The sequence below is a fragment of the Anabrus simplex genome, chromosome 2 (assembly GCF_040414725.1).
Source record: "Anabrus simplex isolate iqAnaSimp1 chromosome 2, ASM4041472v1, whole genome shotgun sequence".
NCBI lineage: Eukaryota > Metazoa > Arthropoda > Insecta > Orthoptera > Tettigoniidae > Anabrus > Anabrus simplex.
The window spans coordinates 726300840-726321399 of record NC_090266.1 but is presented as its reverse complement, the minus strand read 5'-3'; the positions used below and the strand labels follow the sequence as shown (position 1 = coordinate 726321399).

The 20560-nt window shown below is 36.7% G+C and overlaps 1 protein-coding gene across 1 annotated transcript in view; it reads right to left on the bottom strand.

The window, feature by feature from the left end:
• Positions 1 to 20560, bottom strand: part of cos (kinesin-like protein costa) — a 248599-nt gene that overhangs the window by 48318 nt on the left and 179721 nt on the right. Inside the window, exon 12 of the mRNA XM_068225849.1 lies at positions 18678 to 18827. Within this exon, the coding sequence (XP_068081950.1) occupies positions 18678 to 18827 (150 nt within the window). The remainder of the gene's footprint in view (positions 1 to 18677; positions 18828 to 20560) is intronic.

Sequence of the window (20560 nt, the reverse complement as noted above, 5' to 3'; positions counted from 1 at the left end):
ATTGTTAAACAACTATTACAATATAAAATGTAGTATGTTGTTATTTGACAATATTAGTGATAATATTGGAGTCTAAAACATGGCAGTTGTTTAAGGATTATGACATAATAAAAGATATTACAATGAAGATAAAAATCAGAAAATACATTGCATTTAGTTGTCAAATGGCGTATTGTTAAAAAAAATAATTTTAAAAATAAAAAAATGACTTCACAAATACAACACGCGTAGTAAGAGCTCGGCGACTGCCAGTTACTCTAAAACTCTCAAGCTAAACTAACATCGCAGCGCTCGAAGGGGTAAGTGACAACACTCCAAATTTAACTTCCACTATTTGGCCCCATAATTCCAATTATGGTAATTCATTAAATTTTCAAATTATCTCTTTAATTACAGAACTCATCATACCTTTGGCTAATCACTGAATGACAACAACGTTCCCTTCCAACAAACACGCTTAGCTCAACACGCTCAACAGCAACATCACAAACTCTTACCACATCATAGAAGATGGTCTAATGACGCCTACAAAGATTTCAATATAGCCTACGGCACCAATATTTCCAACTAATATCATCTCAAAGGAACCAGGCCATAAAAACAACTCTTCAAAATCTATAAGCAAATAAATGAAAATCAACATTTATTAACTGCAAGAACCAATGATCATTACCATTGCTTAACTTTCCATAAAAAAAAAAATTTTAATTTTTTAACAATACGCCATTTGACAACTAAATGGAATGTATTTTCTGATTTTTATCTTCATTGTAATATCTTTTATTATATCATAATCCTTAAACAACTGCCATGTTTTAGACTCCAATATTATCACTAATATTTTCAAATAACAGCATACTACATTTTATATTGTAATAGTTGTTTAACAATCTCCAATATATTTTATACGACATAGTTTTTAACAGCATTCATAGATTATTTCCAATCAGGTACCTGATCTATTCTAAGGTGAAAAATATGGCTGATGATGCCCACTATTGATGGGCGAAACATGTACCATCTAATATACTAATTTCATGTCAACAATTTTAATAAGGACAATGTCCTAATTTTTTTTAAACTGTATTGTATTGAATAGGTGGATGACTATAAAAACATACACGTGTTATTTAATACAAATATTTTCAATACGGACCCAAAAATGAATTTTATCACATGTAATAAGTGGTATGTTCCGAGCTGTCAGTGGAGAGATGGCGTGGGAGGACATCAGTAAACAAATAAGTTTGAGTGGTGTCTTTAAAAGTAGGAAAGATCACAATATGAAGATAAAGTTGGAATTCAAGAGGACAAATTGGGGCAAATATTCATTTATAGGAAGGGGAGTTAGGGACTGGAATAACTTACCAAGGGAGATGTTCAATAAATTTCTAATTTCTTTGCAATAAATTAAGAAAAGGCTAGGAAAACAACAGATAGGGAATCTGCCACCTGGGCGACTGCCCTAAATGCAGATCAGTAGTGATTGATTGATTGATTGATTGATTGATTGATTGATTGTCATTTTAGACACTTTCATTTTCACCCCTTCTCATCCCCCATGCTGATGGAGGCTGGACTTGAACTTAAACAGCATCCAGAGTATCACAGTTCACCTCAGCAACACCAAAAACTATGGAATTGACACTAATATCAGTCTTTTACGATTATTTTTGCATGTCACTAACTACCTGAGGGGTATCAGGGGTGTCTTACCCCCATAGTATTTCTTTTCCAGACTGTAAGTCATCTATGGATACCAAGTTTGGTTGAGAGCTATGCTGGAACATACACACATACATTCATAATCTCAGTCACTTTGAACATTTCCTTTTTCACCCCTTCTTTCCCACCATGCTGATGGGGGCTGTACTTGGAATACGGCATCTGGAATGTCACTATTTTTCTCAGCGATTTCAAAAACTATGGATTCAACACTAACATTGGTTGTTTTAGATTATTTTTACATGTCACTCCATATCTCCACCTGCAGTCCTAGAAATGTTTTGCCAACACAGTATTTTATTTTTTGATAGAAAGTCACATGAGTACCAAGTTTAGTTGGGAGCTATGGTGGAATATTCACAAATATATCCATGATCTTGGTCATTCTGAACAATTTCTTTTTCACCCCTTCTCACCCCCATAATGATGGGGGCTGAAGTTGGACTTAAACGGCATCCAGAGTGTCACTATTCACATCAACGACCCTGAAAACTATGGATACGACACTAATATTGGTTGTTATTGATTATTTTTACATGTCACCACTTCCCCACACTTAGGGGTATCTTTTGCCCCCACAGTATCTTATTCCAGATAGTAAGTCATATGTGTACCAAATTTGGTTGAAATTGTTCCATGTATTCCAGAGCTATGTTGAAATAAATATATACATACATACTGTCCCTGATACAAGTGACAAGGTGATACTTTGCTCAATCTGCACGAGTGTTAGCTATCTACCATATTGAATGCTTTGGAATCCACTGGTCGGCTCAAGGTTACGTGTGACCTGGTGACCTAGTTTTCATCCACTAGTGATAAATTAAGCAGGAAGAGCTAACCGTTGAGATTCAGGAGGGTGATTATACTCTTGCACATGTATTAAGACGTTAACTGTGCTGGTTCTGACAAGAGAATAGTCATGTCTCTGGAATGTTCTATGTGACGTAGTGAACAACCAATCAGAGTTTACTTCCGATCCCGAACTCCCAGCTGACAGCCTTCGTCCGAAGACTATATTACTGTCTTACTTGCAATTCTAACTTTGAATGGAAAATTCTAAGTTCCCATGGAGGGAATTAGATAATTTTCACCAATAGAGCATGTCAAAAACAGATCAGATGTAAGGCTTTTCTGGCGTTTGCTCTATTAACCAGCGTTTCGTCTTAGGTCTGACACTAGACTCATCAGAGTGGGATGTGTCAGACCCTACCCACTGACGCTAGGGTGTATGCAGGTTAACTTATCAGAAGCCCATTATAAGAGGCACAGTCTGATAACTGCATATGGGAGATAAATCTCCACAATGGAATTATTGCCCACCTAGCAATACAAGCCAGTGTCAAGAAACAGTGCACTGCTTCGGCTGTGGACATGGGCGTTATCACAGTTATCCTGATGAGTCTAGTGTCAAACCTAAGATGAAACGCTGGTTAATAGAGCAAACGCCTGAAAAGCCTTACATCTGATCTGTAATTCTAACTTTGTACAATAAAAGTTAAGTGTCTACTCTACAAGCTAATTGGAAATCATGTGTCTGGGATAGGCACTAATATTTGTGCTAGTTTTAGGTGTTAACGCATTGTTTCAAGACCAAGTGTGAAGCCAACAAGTCAACATGTCTCCAGCGAAGGATTTGTACCTGGGTTCATAAACTCATCAACGCTTGGGACACGGAAATGTATAGGCTTCAGATTCCATATCGATGGTGGGTAAATAAATCTCTTATTTATTTGGAACATGAAACATCGAAGCTAAGTGAAACATGAGGTGAGAACCTGTGGAGGAATGGAGACTACGAGATGAATGGAAGACTTCTACCATTAATAGAAGCTACATTTTTTAAGCAGAATTTGTGTAAACTGTTCTCGCATCATTCCTATCATAGTAGTAGATTATTTGAGTTTTTAGTACACTCGTAGATTTTCCTCTCCATTTATAATTTCTCTTAGATTTCTCTTAGATTTATCCAGAATTATGCGTCCAATCAGACGAGTCTTCAATTAAATTAATTTTTGTTTATGGTTGACATGATGATGATGATTTTTTTTTTGCTATTTGTTTTACGTCGCACCGACACAGATATGTCTTATGGCGACGATGGGACAGGAAAGGCCTAGTGTGAAAATGGGAAACCACGGAAAACCATCTTCAGGGCTGCCGACATTGGGGTTCGAACCCACTATCTCCCGATTACTGGATACTGGCCGCACTTAAGCGACTGCAGCTATCGAGCTCGGTTATTATTATTATTATTATTATTATTATTATTATTATTATTATTATTATTATTATTATTATTATTATTACAGTAGAACCCCGCTTAACCGAACTTCGCTTAACCGAATCCCGGCATAACCAAAATGCTCTGGCAAAATTGTATAATATTTTGTTTTTACCCTCTCATTCTTAGCCGTCGATATTAGTAATTCTCTTGCTATATGTGCTGAGAACTACTAGGCACACTCTATTTTTATATTATGACTTATGCCAGAATGCACGTGTAACATAAAACAAAACAGTTTCTTACCCTCTAGTTCGTTCCATGATACATTTTTTCTTGAACAAGCAGGAAATATTATTATTATTAATATTATTATTATTATTATTATTATTATTATTATTATTATTACTGTATTCTTTCTTCTTTCTTTGTTATGCCCGTTTACAGAGCACGTTGGAACTTGTTAGCTTGATGATGGTTTTCCTTTCTTCTTCTCCTCCCAACTCTTCATGAACTCGCTATGCTGTTTCTTGCATTCTTCCGTCCATTGTTTCGCTGTGGTTCTTTTAGCCTTTTCTGTGAACGTATGCTTTGCAACCAGACTTCCAAAAGCCTTGTGATCCCTGATGGTATCTTCTGTGATGTTCATTTCTTTTAAGTCCTGCTTTATTTCCTCTAACCAGCTGATTTTGACCTTCTTTGCATTAATTATACCATGCAGTTATTTTTGGATATCTAGTGTCGTCCATTCTACAGATGTGGCCATAGAATTTAAATCGTCTCCTGCGTACGGTGTTGGTGAACTTGTCGATTGCTTTGTACAAATCTACAGTTTTTCTTTTGATCTATATACCATTTACATGAACGGGTCCATATATTTTCCTAAGAATTTTTTGTTCTTGTTTTTCAATTTCATCAATTTTAGAGTGGCCCTTTAGAGATGTGGTTTCTGAGGCATACAAAGCTTCCGGAAGAACAACAGTTTTGTAATGCCGAAGTTTTGCATTTTGTGACATCACTCTTTTATTGTAGTGATTCCATGTTATTCAGTATGCTTTCAGGAGTTTGGTGGCTCTTTCTAAATTAGCTTTCCTGTCTAATCCAGATGGTACAATGATTTCTCCTAGATATTTGAAGGAAAGGACCTGTGTGATTATATTATAACTGTATTATTATTATTATTATTATTATTATTATTATTATTATTATTATTATTATTATTATTATTATTATTATTATTATTATTATTATTACTGTATTATTCGTCATGAAGATTACGGAAATGACTCCGACCTTGACAATAGCAGTTTTGAGAATTGAGTTACAGCAGATGATGGATATAATGCAATAGAGGTAAGATTGATTTCAATTTTTTTTTTTTAATACAGTACCATACGCTTAAATTACAGTACTGTAATAAAATGACTGTATACAGTATTCAGTTCAGTAGTAACAAAAAAATTGTTTCATTATTTCAGATCGCTTTGCGCTTTGTTGAACAAAGCAATGAATCTACACCAGCTGATGTATTGTTGATTAAACGATGGTGCGACATAGCTGCACGACAGTGCTGCACTAAGAAAATTCAGAAGAAAATAACCGATTTCATACAATGAGTGGCATTATGTAAACATGTTAATGTTAGTATACTGTATGCACCTTTACTTAACAGAGTTTATGCATTTTTATTTCGATATTTAACTTCAGAAAATATTTACCGTGTGCCATCTGAAAAAATGCATCAACCAAAGTGGCTCCACCCCCTTTTAGGATAAACGGGGTTCTACTGTATTATTATTATTATTATTATTATTATTATTATTGTTATTATTATTATTATTATTATTATTATTACTACTACTACTATTATTATTATTATTATTATTATTATTATTAGTGCTCAGATGTTTAGGAAAAGTCATATTTTTTCTTTGTCTCTATTTTCTTGTTTGATTGGATTTCGGTGCGAATCAGATGATTATCGTCACAATCAAGTGATTTTCATTTGTCATATAAATGCATATTTTGGCTATTTTTGCCATAAGGTCATATTTTGAAGCTATTTTAGTAGAAACGTCATATTTCGGCAGTTTGACGACAGCTGTAGGTGTGCAAAATCATTTTCAACTTACCGAATGCGAACTAGTGTTCACAAAACTGCTTCTCGCTATCACGCTTTTAGTACAGCGGAAGTATGTGAGATGATGGTGTCTGCAAACATTCGTCTAAACAAGGTGAACAATCCCCATTTCAAGAATTTCCCGCTGTACTTGGTAATCCGGTCTCCCAGGTAGAGACAGAAATAATCCGGAAAATCCCATCCCAGCACTGAGCTAATTACTTCTGGTAATCGCTCACTTGTCTTTGTTCATATGTCAGAAACTCAATCTCCTTTCATTTACACAAGCGTCATTTTACAGTAAATCATAACCCAGCACACATTCCAGCATGCCTAAGGAAAAGTCTTCTACTAGTATTAAGTTATGAAGTTTTGTTTAGGAATTTGGAGAAGAATATTTCTGTACAAACGGTTTAGTTCTATTTTGCAAGTTGTGTGAAGTGAAAGTCGTGGCTGAAAAACGTTTTAATGTTCAACAGCATTTTAACACAGCAAAACACAGCAGCAATGTCAAACAACAACATGTCGATTAGAAGAGGCAGCAATTGATATTCGATAAGGCTGTCGCATCTTCAGCAATGGAGAGATGATCAGATATTTCAAAGGAAGTATGTGAGATGATGGTGTCTACAAACATTCATCTAAACAAGGTGAACAATCCCCATTTTAAGAATTTCCTGGAGAAATGCACTAAAAAATCTGATCCTACAGAGTCAACACTGGGAAAAATCTATTTAACGCGTTGCTATGAAGATACTCTAAATCGAATACGACACACTGTAGCAGACAATAAGATTTGGATGTCTATTGATGAGACGACGGACACTGCAGGTAAAGGAAATTAATTATTGGAACACTCCGTGTTGATCGCCCTGGGGATATTTTTCTACTAACCTCAGAAGTTTCAGAGAGAGCAAATCATTCAACAATTGCAATTCTTTTTGATAATGCACTAACATTTTTGTGGGAGGATGAAATTAAGCGGGAAAACGTTCTTCTCTTTGTTACTGATGCTGCTCCGTACATGGTGAAAGCTGCTGAAGGCCTCAAGCTGTTTTATCGAAGAATGATTCAAGTCACTTGCCTTGCGCATGCTCTGCATAGGGTGGCAGAAAAAATTTGTGGAAATTTTCCTGAAGTTGACAAATGAATATCTAACGTCAATTTTTTTTTAAAGCACCACTGCGGGTTACAAATTTCAAAGAGTTAGCTCCTTCGACACCACTCCATCCACAGACAGTTCTTACTAGGTGGTGGACGTGGCTCGATGCTGCTGCGTATTATTGCTAAAACTACTCCTCTATCAAAAACATTATTAACGGCTTCAACAAAGATGATGCCTCTTCTACCAAAATTGCGCAGGATTTTTTTCCAACAGTTTGTCAGAAAGTCTGGCATACATTAAGTCGAACTTTGGAATGATGTTTGAGTGCAATTACTCATTTAGAATCCGCTGGCTTACAAATTCATGCAAGTATTGACATTGCGAGAAGTGTTGAACTTTCAGTACAACAATCACATGGAATAGTTGGTGACAGGGTAAAACGTTAACTTCAAAATGTGCTTAACCGAAATTATGGTTTTCACCGCGTGTGCAAGATAAATGATGTTCTTAGAGGAGAAGGTACCAGTACGGTACACTTGAAGATGTCTGCATACTCGACAGCAATGATTTAACATTATTTAAACATGCACCAATAATGTCTTGTGACGTAGAAAGGAGCTTCTCTTATTACAAGAATGTGTTAAGTGATAATCGGAGGTCTTTCGCGCCTGATGCATTGAAGGTGAATTTTGTCATATACTTCAATTCCATCTGCGGAGAAGAATGGAAAAGGTATGTGAGTTTGCACTATAGGCTCTGACGCCCTACCATAATGTATTGAAAGCCATCAACTTAATTTGTTTCTTGGTGCTCAATTTAAACTTTAACGCATTTCAATAATGTTAATGACATCTAGGTTTAAACGTTCCAAAATATATATTTTTAAATAGATTGATTTCTATTTTTCTCGTATTTCAAACCACCAATGCAGGGAGCAAACATGTTTTGACTTTTAAAATATTGTGTGATCTGATAATCTTAGCGAACTTAGTACTCTATAGGTATGTATTCACAAAAGTTTGATAAGTGAATCAAGGATAATACGCTATGAATAATTGATGCACATGTATATTCGGAAAACTAACATTAAAGTAAGAATAAAGAACATAGGAATTGTCATTTCGATTTATAATTTATTTTAAAATGGCCATATCTGATTAATCATTTCAGGTCATATTTTGTTACTTTTATGTCATATTTCGTCACTTTTGAGGTCATATTTGCTTGCTTATTTGAGCTATTTTTAGGTCTTAAACATCCAAGCCCTAATTATTATTATTATTATTATTATTATTAATGTCTTTGGCTTTACGTCCCACTAACTACTCTTTTGCGTTTTTCGGAGATGCCGAGGTGCCAGAATTTTGTCTCGCAGGAGATTTTTTACGTGCCAGTAAATCTACCGACACGAGGCCGACGTATTTGAGCACCTTCAAATACCACCGGACTGAGCCAGGATCGAACCAGCCAAGTTGGGGCCAGAAGGCCAGCGCGTCGACCGTCTGAGCCACTTAGCCCGGCATTATTATTATTATTATTATTATTATTATTACTATTATTATTATATCCTGAATTTAAACAGTGTTAAAGTGAATAATACAAATCATAATGGGATTAATACATGTGTACCCACTTGATTGATTTATGCTCATTTTTTGGTGCATTGGATTGATAGTGTTACACGCCATTGGAAGAGTACAGTTGGGTAGTAGGAACCTATTTGCATTGATTTGTGAGATGAGCTGTAATGTGATGGTTATAAGTTGTAAACACGAGTGGAATTTTAGATAGCCATTAGACAAAGTGTGTGATGCTGCCATGATCTGTTCAAATTAGAATATCACATCTGATTACTGCATCGATGTTCATTATAGTAGAAGTCATGCATACATCACATACATTATCATTATAGACTGTTATGCCTTTCAGCGTTCAGTCTGCAAGCCTCTGAGAATTTACTAAACGTCGCCACAATCCTCGATTTGTAACTAGTGTTGTGGGCTCATTTAGTTCTATACCTCTTTTCTTTAAATCATTAGAAACCGAGTCTAACCATCGTCATCTTGGTCTCCCTCTACTTCTCTTACCCTCCATAGCAGAGTCCATTATTCTCCTAGGTAACCTATCCTCCTCCATTCACCTCACATGACCCCACCACCGAAGCCAGTTTATGCGTACAGCTTCATCCATCGAGTTCATTCCTAAATTAGCCTTTATCTCCTCATTCCGAGTACCCTCCTGACATTGTTCCCACCTGTTTGTACCAGCAATCATTCTTGCTACTTTCATATCTGTTACTTCTAACTTATGAAAAGGATATCCTGAGACCACCCAGCTTTCGCTCCCGTAAAGCAAAGTTGGTCTGAAAACAGACCGATGTAAAGATAGTTTCGTCTGGGAGCTGACTTCCTTCTTACAGAATACTGCTGATTGCAACTGCGAGCTCACTGCATTAGCTTTACAACACCTTGATTCAATCTCACTTACTATATTACCATCCTGGGAGAACACACAACCTAAATAATTGAAATTATCGACCTGTCCGAGCTTTGTATCACCAATCCGACATTCAATTCTGTTGGATTTCTTACCTACTGACATCAATTTAGTTTTCGAGAGGCTAATTTTCATACCATACTCATTGCACCTATTTTCAAGTTCCAAGATATTAGACTGCAGGCTTTCGGAACAGTCTGCCATTAAGACCAAGTCGTCAGCATAGGCCGAACTGCTTACTACATTTCCACCTAACTGAATCCCTCCCTGCCATTTTATACCTTTCAGCAGCTGATCCATGTAAACTACGAACAGCAAAGATGAAAGATTACAGCCCTGTCTAACCCCTGTAAGTACCCTGAACCAAGACCTCATTCTAACATCAATTCTCACTGAAGCCCAATTGTCAACATAAATGCCTTTGATTGATTTTAATAATCTACCATTAATTCCATAGTCCCCCAGTATGGCGAACATCTTTTCCCTCGGTACCCTGTCATATGCTTTCTCTAGATCTACGAAACATAAACACAACTTCCTATTCCTCTCGTAGCATTTTTCAATTACCTGGCGCATACTGATAATCTGATCCTGACAGCCTCTCTGTGGTCTGAATCCACACTGGTTTTCATCCAACTTTCTCTCAATGACTGATCGCACCCTCCCTTCCAAGATGCCAGTGAATACTTTGCCTGGTATACTAATGAATGAGATACCTCGATAGTTGTTGCAATCCTTCCTGTTCCTTTACTTATAGATAGGTGCAGTTACTGCCTTTGTCCAATCTGAAGGTACCTTACCAACACACCATGCTAATTTTACTACTCTATGAAGCCATTTCATCCCTGCCTTCCCACTATACCTCACCATTTCAGGTCTAATTTCTTCTATTCCTGCTGCCTTATGACAATGGAGTTTATTTACCATCCTTTCCACTTCCTCAAGCATAATTTCACCAACATAATTTCCTTCCTCCCCATGAGCTTGGCTGTTTGCAACACCACCAGGATGATTTCCTTTTACATTGAGAAGATGTTCCACATATTTCCTCCACCTCTCCAGTGATTCCCTGGGATCTATTATGAGTTCACCTGAATTACTCAAAACACTGTACATTTCCTTTTTCCCTCCCTTCCTAAGATTCTTTATTACTGTCCAGAAAGGTTTCCCTGCTGCTTGACCTAGCCTTTCCAGGTTATTACCAAAATCTTCCCATGACTTCTTTTTGGATTCAACAACTATTTGTTTTGCTCTGTTTCTTTCATCTACGTACACATCCCTGTCTGCCTCGGCCCTTGTTTGGAGCCATTTCTGATAAGCCTTCTTTTTACGTTTACAGGCTGATCTCACTTCATCATTGCACCAAGATGTTCGCCTTCTCCCATCTTTACACACAGTTGTTCCTAGGCATTCCCTTGCTGTTTCTACTACAGCATCCCTGTATGCCACCCATTCACTTTCTATATCCTGAACCTGCTTACTGTCTACTGTTCGAAACTTCTCGCTAATCATATCCATGTACTGTACTTCTGTCTAATTACCTCGTCCTGGATATTTTCTACCCTTATTCGTTTGCAGACAGATTTCACTTGCTCTACCCTAGGCCTAGAGATACTTAGTTCACTACAGATCAGATAGTTGTCTGTATCATCGAAAAATCCGCGAAAAACTCGTACATTCCTAATAGATTTCCTGAATTCAAAGTCTGTTAAGATATAGTCTATTATGGATCTAGTACCCGTAGCCTCCCATGTGTAGCGGTGAATAGCCTTATGCTTGAAGAATGTATTCGTAACAGCTAAACCCATACTAGCACAGAAGTCCAGCAAACGCTTCCCATTCCCATTAGCTTCCATATCTTCCCCACATTTACCAATCACCCTTTCGTATCCTTCAGTTCTATTCCCAACTCTCGCATTGAAATCGCCCATTAGCACTATTCTATCCTTGTTGTTGACCCTGACCACGATGTCACTCAATGCTTCATAAAACTTGTCAACTTCATCCTCATCTGCACCCTCACATGATGAATACACGGACAATATTCTTGTCCTAATTCCTCCAACTGACAAATCTACCCACATCATTCGCTCATTTACGTGCCTAACAGAAATTATGTTGCGTGCAATGGTATTCCTGATAAAGAGCCCTACCCTAGACTCTGCCCTTCCTTTTCTAACACCCGTCAAGTACACTTTATAATCTCCTATCTCTTCCTCATTATCTCCCCTTACCCGAATATCACTTACTCCTAGCACATCCAGATGCATCCTCTTTGCTGACTCAGCCAGTTCTACCTTCTTTCTTCCATAAGCCCCATTAATATTGATAGCTCCCCATCAAATTCCATTTCGTTCGCCAAGCTGTTTCCAAGGAGTCCCTCGCCTGTCAAATGGGAGTGGGACTCCATTACTCCCATAGGTCCGAGGCTTGAAGTCGTAAGGAGTGTTAAATGATTCATTACCGCAAGAGACGTCCTGGATATCAGTCAAGATTACTACAACTGTTTGAGATTAAAACATAAGAATAGAGTCATCAGTTCTGATATGACCTGTCTGAAACCCTGCAATCATCAAGATTTAATAATAAAATGATAGACTCAGTAAATCAAGACGTAAGAGTCAGGACCCCAGTAGTTTGAGTTGTAGTTAGTGCTTATTCTATGCATGCCATTTTCAGATCTTCATTGTATGCTTATTGATTTATTTCGTATGTCATTTTATGTGGTGACATGTTGGTCAAATACATCATGGTTGAGGTTGTCAGCGTTAGCCAATGAATTTCTAGGAATAGAGATGATCGCTATGCAGCATTATTTTAGAATTAATGATAATTTTGAGATTAAGTAAAATTTAGTTCTCCAAGCAAGACCAGTGATAGTGGTTAGGACACTGGAAGAGTAAGTCAATGCAATTCAATATTGTGTTAATAATAACGTTATTTGCTTTACGTCCCACTAACTACTTTTTGCTTTTTGGAGACGCCGAGGTGCCAGAATTTTGTCCCGCAGGAGTGCCAGTAAATCTACCGACATGAGGCTGACGTATTTGAGCACATTCAAATACCACCGGACTGAGCCAGGATCGAACCTGCCAAGTTGGGGTCAGAAGGCCAGCACCTCAACCATCTGAGCCACTCAGCCCGGCTACAATTAAATTAAAATAGCAATAAAATCAGTTAAAATGTAAATGATAATGTGTTGGAAGTTAATGATCTTATAAATCCAATAATATGCTGCATTAAGAAATAGGCATGGATAAATGTAACATAGTTAATACAGCTGTTATTTAAATGAGTAACTGAGTTGTAAGTCATTGAATTAATGAGGTAGTGAATTACTAGTCTGTGATCAATTAATGAGTTAATTAATTAATGTAATGTATCAGATTTCAAACTAACAGAGACTATGTATTCTGGAAAACTATGCAAGTATAATAATAAGTTACACCAGAGTTATGATTAAAATAGAATTCATGAGAAAATTCAAGTGCAAATATGTGAAATAGGACTTTGTCAAGATTTAAGGTGAACTTTCGAGAAGCTTAGGCTGTTACATTTTTGTGATAGGTTAAGAATAGTTAACAGATGGCTTGGGTCAAAAGGTTAATGATTTGTCCAATTGTTCTAACAGAAACGAAGTCTGTCGACAGTGTAAAGAAGATGAGTCAGTGCTAGATTAGGTAACTTAGTTGTTGCAAGATGGAATAAATCATATGGATTTAAATTATTGTAAATTCAAGAACTGAGAGAAATAAGAGTAGAATTTTACTTGGAGTGATTTCAAGAACCCATGTTTGTTTTCAGCTTATTTCACCAGTTATTGATTTGATCATGGCCTGATTTTATAACAGAGATCTGTTTTATCTTAATTTTGTGCTGAGTGTAGTTATTTGTTTCCCAAGGATGGCTGTTCCTTGCGACTCTTTCCCTTTCCTACGCTTGTACACTTGGCCAACATGGACACACCACCCCTGGTGATGGTCGTATGTGACTGATTAGTACAAGCACAATACATACATACATACATACATACATACATACATACATACTGCACCCGTCCACCTCCCGAGTCCCAGACTAGCATTTATCTCAGGGGTGTCGGTTTATTATTTAATTCATCAAATATAAATATAACGGCATAAATAGAACACGGGGATGAACGGAGCAACTAAAATTAAAATGGGGAAGGCTCGATTGTAAACTGAATTTAAGGACTCCATGATAGGACTAGGAAGTGACTGTTACTTTAAAAAGGGCATCATCTAACTACAATAAAAAGATTATGAGAGTGGTTTCCTTTGAAATAATTTGCCAGAAGGAGCGGTTTATTACGCCATTTGACGTATAAAACTTTGATACACGTGGCAACAATATTTGAATTTACACACATGTTACATATATAAATCACTTGCCATACCGCAAGTGGTATCAATATCTTGCTGCGTTGCTTCTGAAATAAAATGACATTTTGGAGGTATAATTTACGGATCGATTCCATTTGAATCGAACCGTTACTCAAGGATACAGCTTCCTTCTATCGGGAGCCCGAGCATAACCCATGTTACGGTCGGCTTCCCGATTTAACTAAGATGATGTACTCCGGCTATATACATTTTTCCGAGACCGGTACTCGGACTGGGTAATGTTTCTCGTGAAGTGCGAAAACTGGATTCCACGGACAGTTCCTATCTTACGATATCCAGCTGATGCCATACCAATGAATTAGCATTTACATTTTATTTACATGTGATCTGAATTGTCACCAGTTAGCCTCAGTAGACTACTGACACAGATGAGATAACGAGAAGCGGTGGGAAATACCGTGGCCATGGCCCCCCTCGCATCGCGAGCGACGTAAACAAACACGCCAAGTATGTAACATCGTCCCATACGGAAACCGTACAATAAAGAGGTACCAAATGACTCTAATATTATCATTCTCATTATTCAACATACGAATAGAGGGATGTTGTCACCAAATAATTTAATCCACGAAATTATCATCCTCGAAATTATTATTATTATTATTATTATTATTATTATTATTATTATTATTATTATTATTATTATTATTATTATTCCTCGGTTCCTGGCACTGTCACGTTGATTAATATCGTCATTATTATGCGGGATGCAAACGCAAATGGTTATTACTGTTATTATTATTCTTATATCCCTCTCGTGGTTATTATTATTATTAATGAATAGGTGACTCAAGATATTATTATTATTATTCACGTCACTTAAGAGGTTATTATTATTCACGTCACTTAAGAGGTTATTATTATTAATGGACCGGTCACTTCCGCCAAATATATTAAGATATCGGACGCAATTATAATTAATTCACTGATCAACCAACGGCATCATTACTGTTATTATTATGACAATTATTATTAATCTGACCGCGATGATTTAACATCGTCCTTACATTGTTATTATTATTATTATCGGTTGCATATTATCATTTAGATTCCCGTTTAACATCTTTATCAACGCTCATTTAATTAAGGCGGTCCAATCCTTTATCTGCAATATTTATTATTATTATTATTATTATCACGACATCATGATTGTCATCGCTCGTTATTACAATGAATACACTATACGACCATTTATGTGGAATCTGAACTCTCATTATCCTTAGATCCGTTGTATCTCAACGAATAGCTGTGCAGTCTATTTATTTCGTACATGCTGTCACGGGTCCGAATGCTACCCGCTATGTAACTCAGTTTTTCTCTGTGACACTGCCCGTACATTTTACACTCATATCAATATCCTAAGTGTCTCTCGTACGGAATTTATTTTCCTTTCTATCTCAATATTCCTTGATTCATTTATTTCTCACAGAATTATCAACTGACTTATTTATTCAACTTCTGACATCGTACGACCTTTTATTATCCGACTGCAGATTCTTTCACATTTTTCTATATCATTTTGATCTACGCTTTAGTTCATTTTCCACAAATAATCGTAACATCTTGAAATTATATTTACCAAATTTTGACAATCATGGTCTCGTAATATTAGCCCTACGTTTTCCGGCTAATGAATCGCAACTTTAAAACGCGACATTTATACGTAAAAAATATTGGACCGTAATTTAAACCACACGTTCATTAACATGTACGGATTATTAACACCGATCTACATTTCAATATTATTAATTGATCAAATTAAATTATCACGCACTTTAATTCCGAATTAAAAACGACCTCCCGTCATTAAATGATTCCCAATAAACTCAACACCTGATCACATGAATTATTATTATCTCCAAATCATATTTAAAAAAATATCTTCTAAAAAAATAGTTATATTATTTATTTTTTATTATTATTATTATTAAAAAAATAATAATTCGCCTGTTACTCGGTAGTCCACCCGTACTATGTTTAACGCATAACCCCTTTCACAAACTCGATTTATTCTGGCACTAAACACTCCAGATATGATTTACTTGGAAATCATTATATTAATCGCATCTCACAAATTTAACAATTTCACTTTGAAAATATGACCATATTAATTTCAACAAAACACACTTGGTATGGCGAAGCTGGATTTTCCTTCCATGTCATTAAATGGCTCGTTAAAATTGACAAAACATAAAAGCACATATCGGGTCTTATTTAACTAGCATAACCAAAATCAAATGTAAAGAAAATTATTGACTACAAAGAAAATATGAATGCATGCATGAATTAACGTACTACACTATATATACAAATTTACATCTCCAACAAACTGAATACATAAAAGACCCGATTATTTACATTATTATGATTTACTACTGTCCGTGCTACAAATTTAGGATGGGGTCGTTAAGCGACCCATCTTGTTACAGAAGGTAATCAAGTATAATCAAATTATTCCCATTTTTCCCATCACGATAACATTTCCCAAATATTATTTACAGTTTAGTACTCATCTTAGTTATCGGTATTCCATTACAGCTTTGCAGACGAGAGGCTCCATCCGGCCCCTCTCTGCGTTTTACTCCTCCATTCTTGATGGCGTAGTTTCACAAAAGATTTCCTGGCACACTACCATTTTACGCTCATATCTTGATTACCACAAACCTTCACCATTTACAACGTTAACACTGTATACTTTAACTTGGATACAACAAATTTCTATCCTAGACCCAAGAATTTAATATTTACACTATTTAATCTTCGTCCACCTACCGCACAATGGACCTGGACACGTACGACGAGGTGTCAACTTTTACGCCCGTCGCGATACGCCCGATTCATACGGCATTCTTGACGTGTTCATAATATCGGTTCGATATAGCAAAGTACAGGCTACTCTTCCCTGAAAGTACTGTTCGTCACACAGTCTGTTATGTACGTACTTATGGTGATCTAATTTATACTACTCTCTTGCAGTGTAATTACTTTACATCACTGATATTCCTAAATAACAAACACTGTCCTACGTTAACTATTTCTAGTTCCTGTTGCTTGAGCGCGATCACATTTTACAAACACTGACGGATGCTCGCGCCATTAAATGACTGTACGTCCGTAGAATTCTAAGTTAGCGGCGACCAACAGTTCAGCTCCCAATATTCAATTCAAGTGCACCGCGACCGTCAATTCAGCTCCAACGATTCAAGACAAGTGTGCTGGCGAGGATCCCTTGCCCCGTATATATGGATGAAGCCTTTTTCCCGCGGATTCGTTGACGTCATACCCCTGAGGGAGGGGGTGGATTTTTAATATCGGTACTTGCACTCCGAATTGGAAGTTAAAATTTACATCAAATTAATCCACTCCGCTAGCAGATCTGCTGGATAAAATATGAACTCCTGGTGATCACAGATTTAGGAGATATGGGTGGATTTAGCTCCTCACATTTCGCGCCTTCGTAAGCGTCTCTGACAACGTGGTCCTCCTTCAGCCAATGAGACTCAAGCTGTCCGGTTTCCAAGAAATCCAGCCTTCAATTTCTTTAATTTGCCAATAAGTATTGATTATTTTTCCATGCGTGACATCTAATAAATTCATTACATCCATCCGTGTTCTCATAATAATTTATTACTGATTACTTTTGTAGTTACGAAATTATCTCATCCATCATTCCTTAAGATGGTACCCCTGAGTCTCCCATCAAATTTTTACTATTGGCCGGCAAGCGGTCACGTGATTTAAATCTCCACCTGCTCGAACTTAGGCTAGCGAACGTACACGTAGCCGCTGTAATTTTCCACGAGGTCACGGACTTTCCGTCCTGCCAAAAATATCCCAAGGTATTACTCATGTGGTGAGTTTCCTTTGTATGACTCTCCCCCTTCCTCTTTCTGACCAAGACTTATTTGTGGACTCTGTATTTCCTTGTCCGCCAACTAATGATATTCCCTGCTGTGAAGTAGCTAAAAGTTGTCGTGTTGAGCTAATCCGTCAGGCTCCAGTCTGTCGTCCTTCTTTCGTTCTGATTTCGACATTACATAAACGAAATATTTTCAACTTCCCTCTGTATTTCAATAAATGTACCATATATTATTTTACCGATCAAATCATGACTGACTATGGGCCTAAGTCACTCGGGTTCAATACATACATACATACATACATACATACATACATACATACATACATACATCTATGCAATATTTGATTTTAGAATTACTCAAAGTTCACTGAACTTAAAGAGACCTATCAATGCTTGATGGTTCATCTTCAGGTAACTCCAGAGAGAGATTTTTAAAAATGAAGCAAATTGGTCCAGTAGAACTGGACAAAGCCGTTTTTAGCAAAACTTTTTAATGTATAAATTATGCACGTTATGAGTGTGTCAACAGTTTAAAGACATTCATAAGAACCGAAGGAATATTAATTAACATTATGTCTGCAATAAATTGAAATTACTGCAACATATACTAACTAGAAGTTTGTTCTGCTGGCCAACTGTTATTACATCTCTTGAGGTGAACTTTGTAGCTGGATATAGGGAAATAATGACAATGATAATGAGGAGTGCAATCAGCAACTAACCTTTTCCCTAGGTATCTGGCTGTTGTCTAACTTCTCATCATTTCGGCCACATATAAGTTCATTCTTGTACTCAATAGCAGTATCAATTGCTTCAATCGCTTCCTCATACTCAATCAACTTTCTCTCGTCCATGGTAGATAGGATTTTGTCCTGAAAGGAATAAGTTTAGATAACTCAAAAATTACATGGTTCATATCAACTTATGCTTACAGATACAACAACATGACAAATTATTGCTTCTTATATAGATGAAAAGTTAACAATTTATGTAGTAGAGGACAAGCTTGACAAGATCTTTACATATATTCACAAACAACAATCAGATTCCATACATGCCAGACACAATAACAACACCACCTTATTCTATTCTATGTCATACAAAAATTCTGCTTAGCAGAAATTGCACATAAATTGAACTTGAAAGCAATTGTCTCAAATCATCCCTTAATTCTTCTTCTTCTTCTTCCAATACTATAGCTCTATGTCTTCGTCAACTTCTGTCATGAAACTACCTTTCTTTTTTTTTTTTTTAAGAGGTGAGAGAGGAAAGATAGAAAGGAAGATTGGCTAACTTAGTTAAGTCTATAATGTCCACATTCACCATACGGTATAACTTTAAGAACATACGGTATACTGCGTTATTATTCTGCTATGGCAATACCCAAGAAGTCAACTGAGGTAAATATACAGAAGAGAAAAAGTAGGATATTTTGTCCATATGGTTACCACTTTTGTACTATGGTGTTATGCTACTACAGAAGCAATTTTACATTAATGCAAGCACCTTGGTATAGGAATAGCATGCCTGCCTCTTACCTGCAGGACTGGGTTTGATTTCCAGCCAGTCCAAGAATTTTAATTCTGGACTGTGGGGTGCAACAAGAGTTTACTCAACCTCATGAGACGAAGTGAGGAGCTAGGCGATACCAGAGGTAGCACATCTGGTCACAAAAGCCAAGCAATACTGCTGAGGATATTGTCATGCTGACCGTGTGGACACACTATCTCCAGGCCAAAAGGCTGGGCAGCAGTCATCTTGGCACAGCAAGACTGTTAATGAGCTGTATGTGCCATGGACTTGTTTGTTTTTGTCTACTTCTGCATGTGCCAAAAGGCTGGGCAGCAGTCATCTTGGCACAGCAAGACTGTTAATGAGCTGTATGTGCCATGGACTTGTTTGTTTTTGTCTACTTCTGCATGTGCCAAAAGGCTGGGCAGCAGTCATCTTGGCACAGCAAGACTGTTAATGAGCTGTATGTGCCATGGACTTGTTTGTTTTTGTCTACTTCTGCATGTACCTTACCTTGTTGGCAACTGATGGTCCTCAATAAAATTTTAGAAATAAATAGCATATTTACCTGTACAACTTGCCCTTCCCTAAATTTTGAAAAGGAAATTTGCAGGAAAATAAAAGTTCCACCATCATTATATAAAAGTTTTCTATTATTCATGTGTTTTCTATTATTTATTTTTGCAAAAAGTTTGGTTGTGAAAACATCTATTGTTTCAAAAGCCGGTCATCAGTTTACAGGCAACAATTAAGAGGTGCAAGTGGTAGCACCGCAGTAACAGAACTTCTTGGCAAGCCGTGCCTAGTGTTGGTCTATGCACGCATTGCTAGTAAGCTTACAGTAACCATGTGAGTAACTTAAAAGATTTTCAGTCTGTCAAACACACAAGTTCAAAATATAATATATAGTACTATAACATCCCTGCAAAAAATGCACACTATTAAACAAATAATGACATGTTTCATTCTACAAGAATATCCTCAGATTCTATCAAATCACTTTAAAACAAGTGCATATACGTACAAAATTGTTTACTTTCCATAAACTAGTCAATGATGATGAACTGGTGATGCTATGTACAAATAATGAATG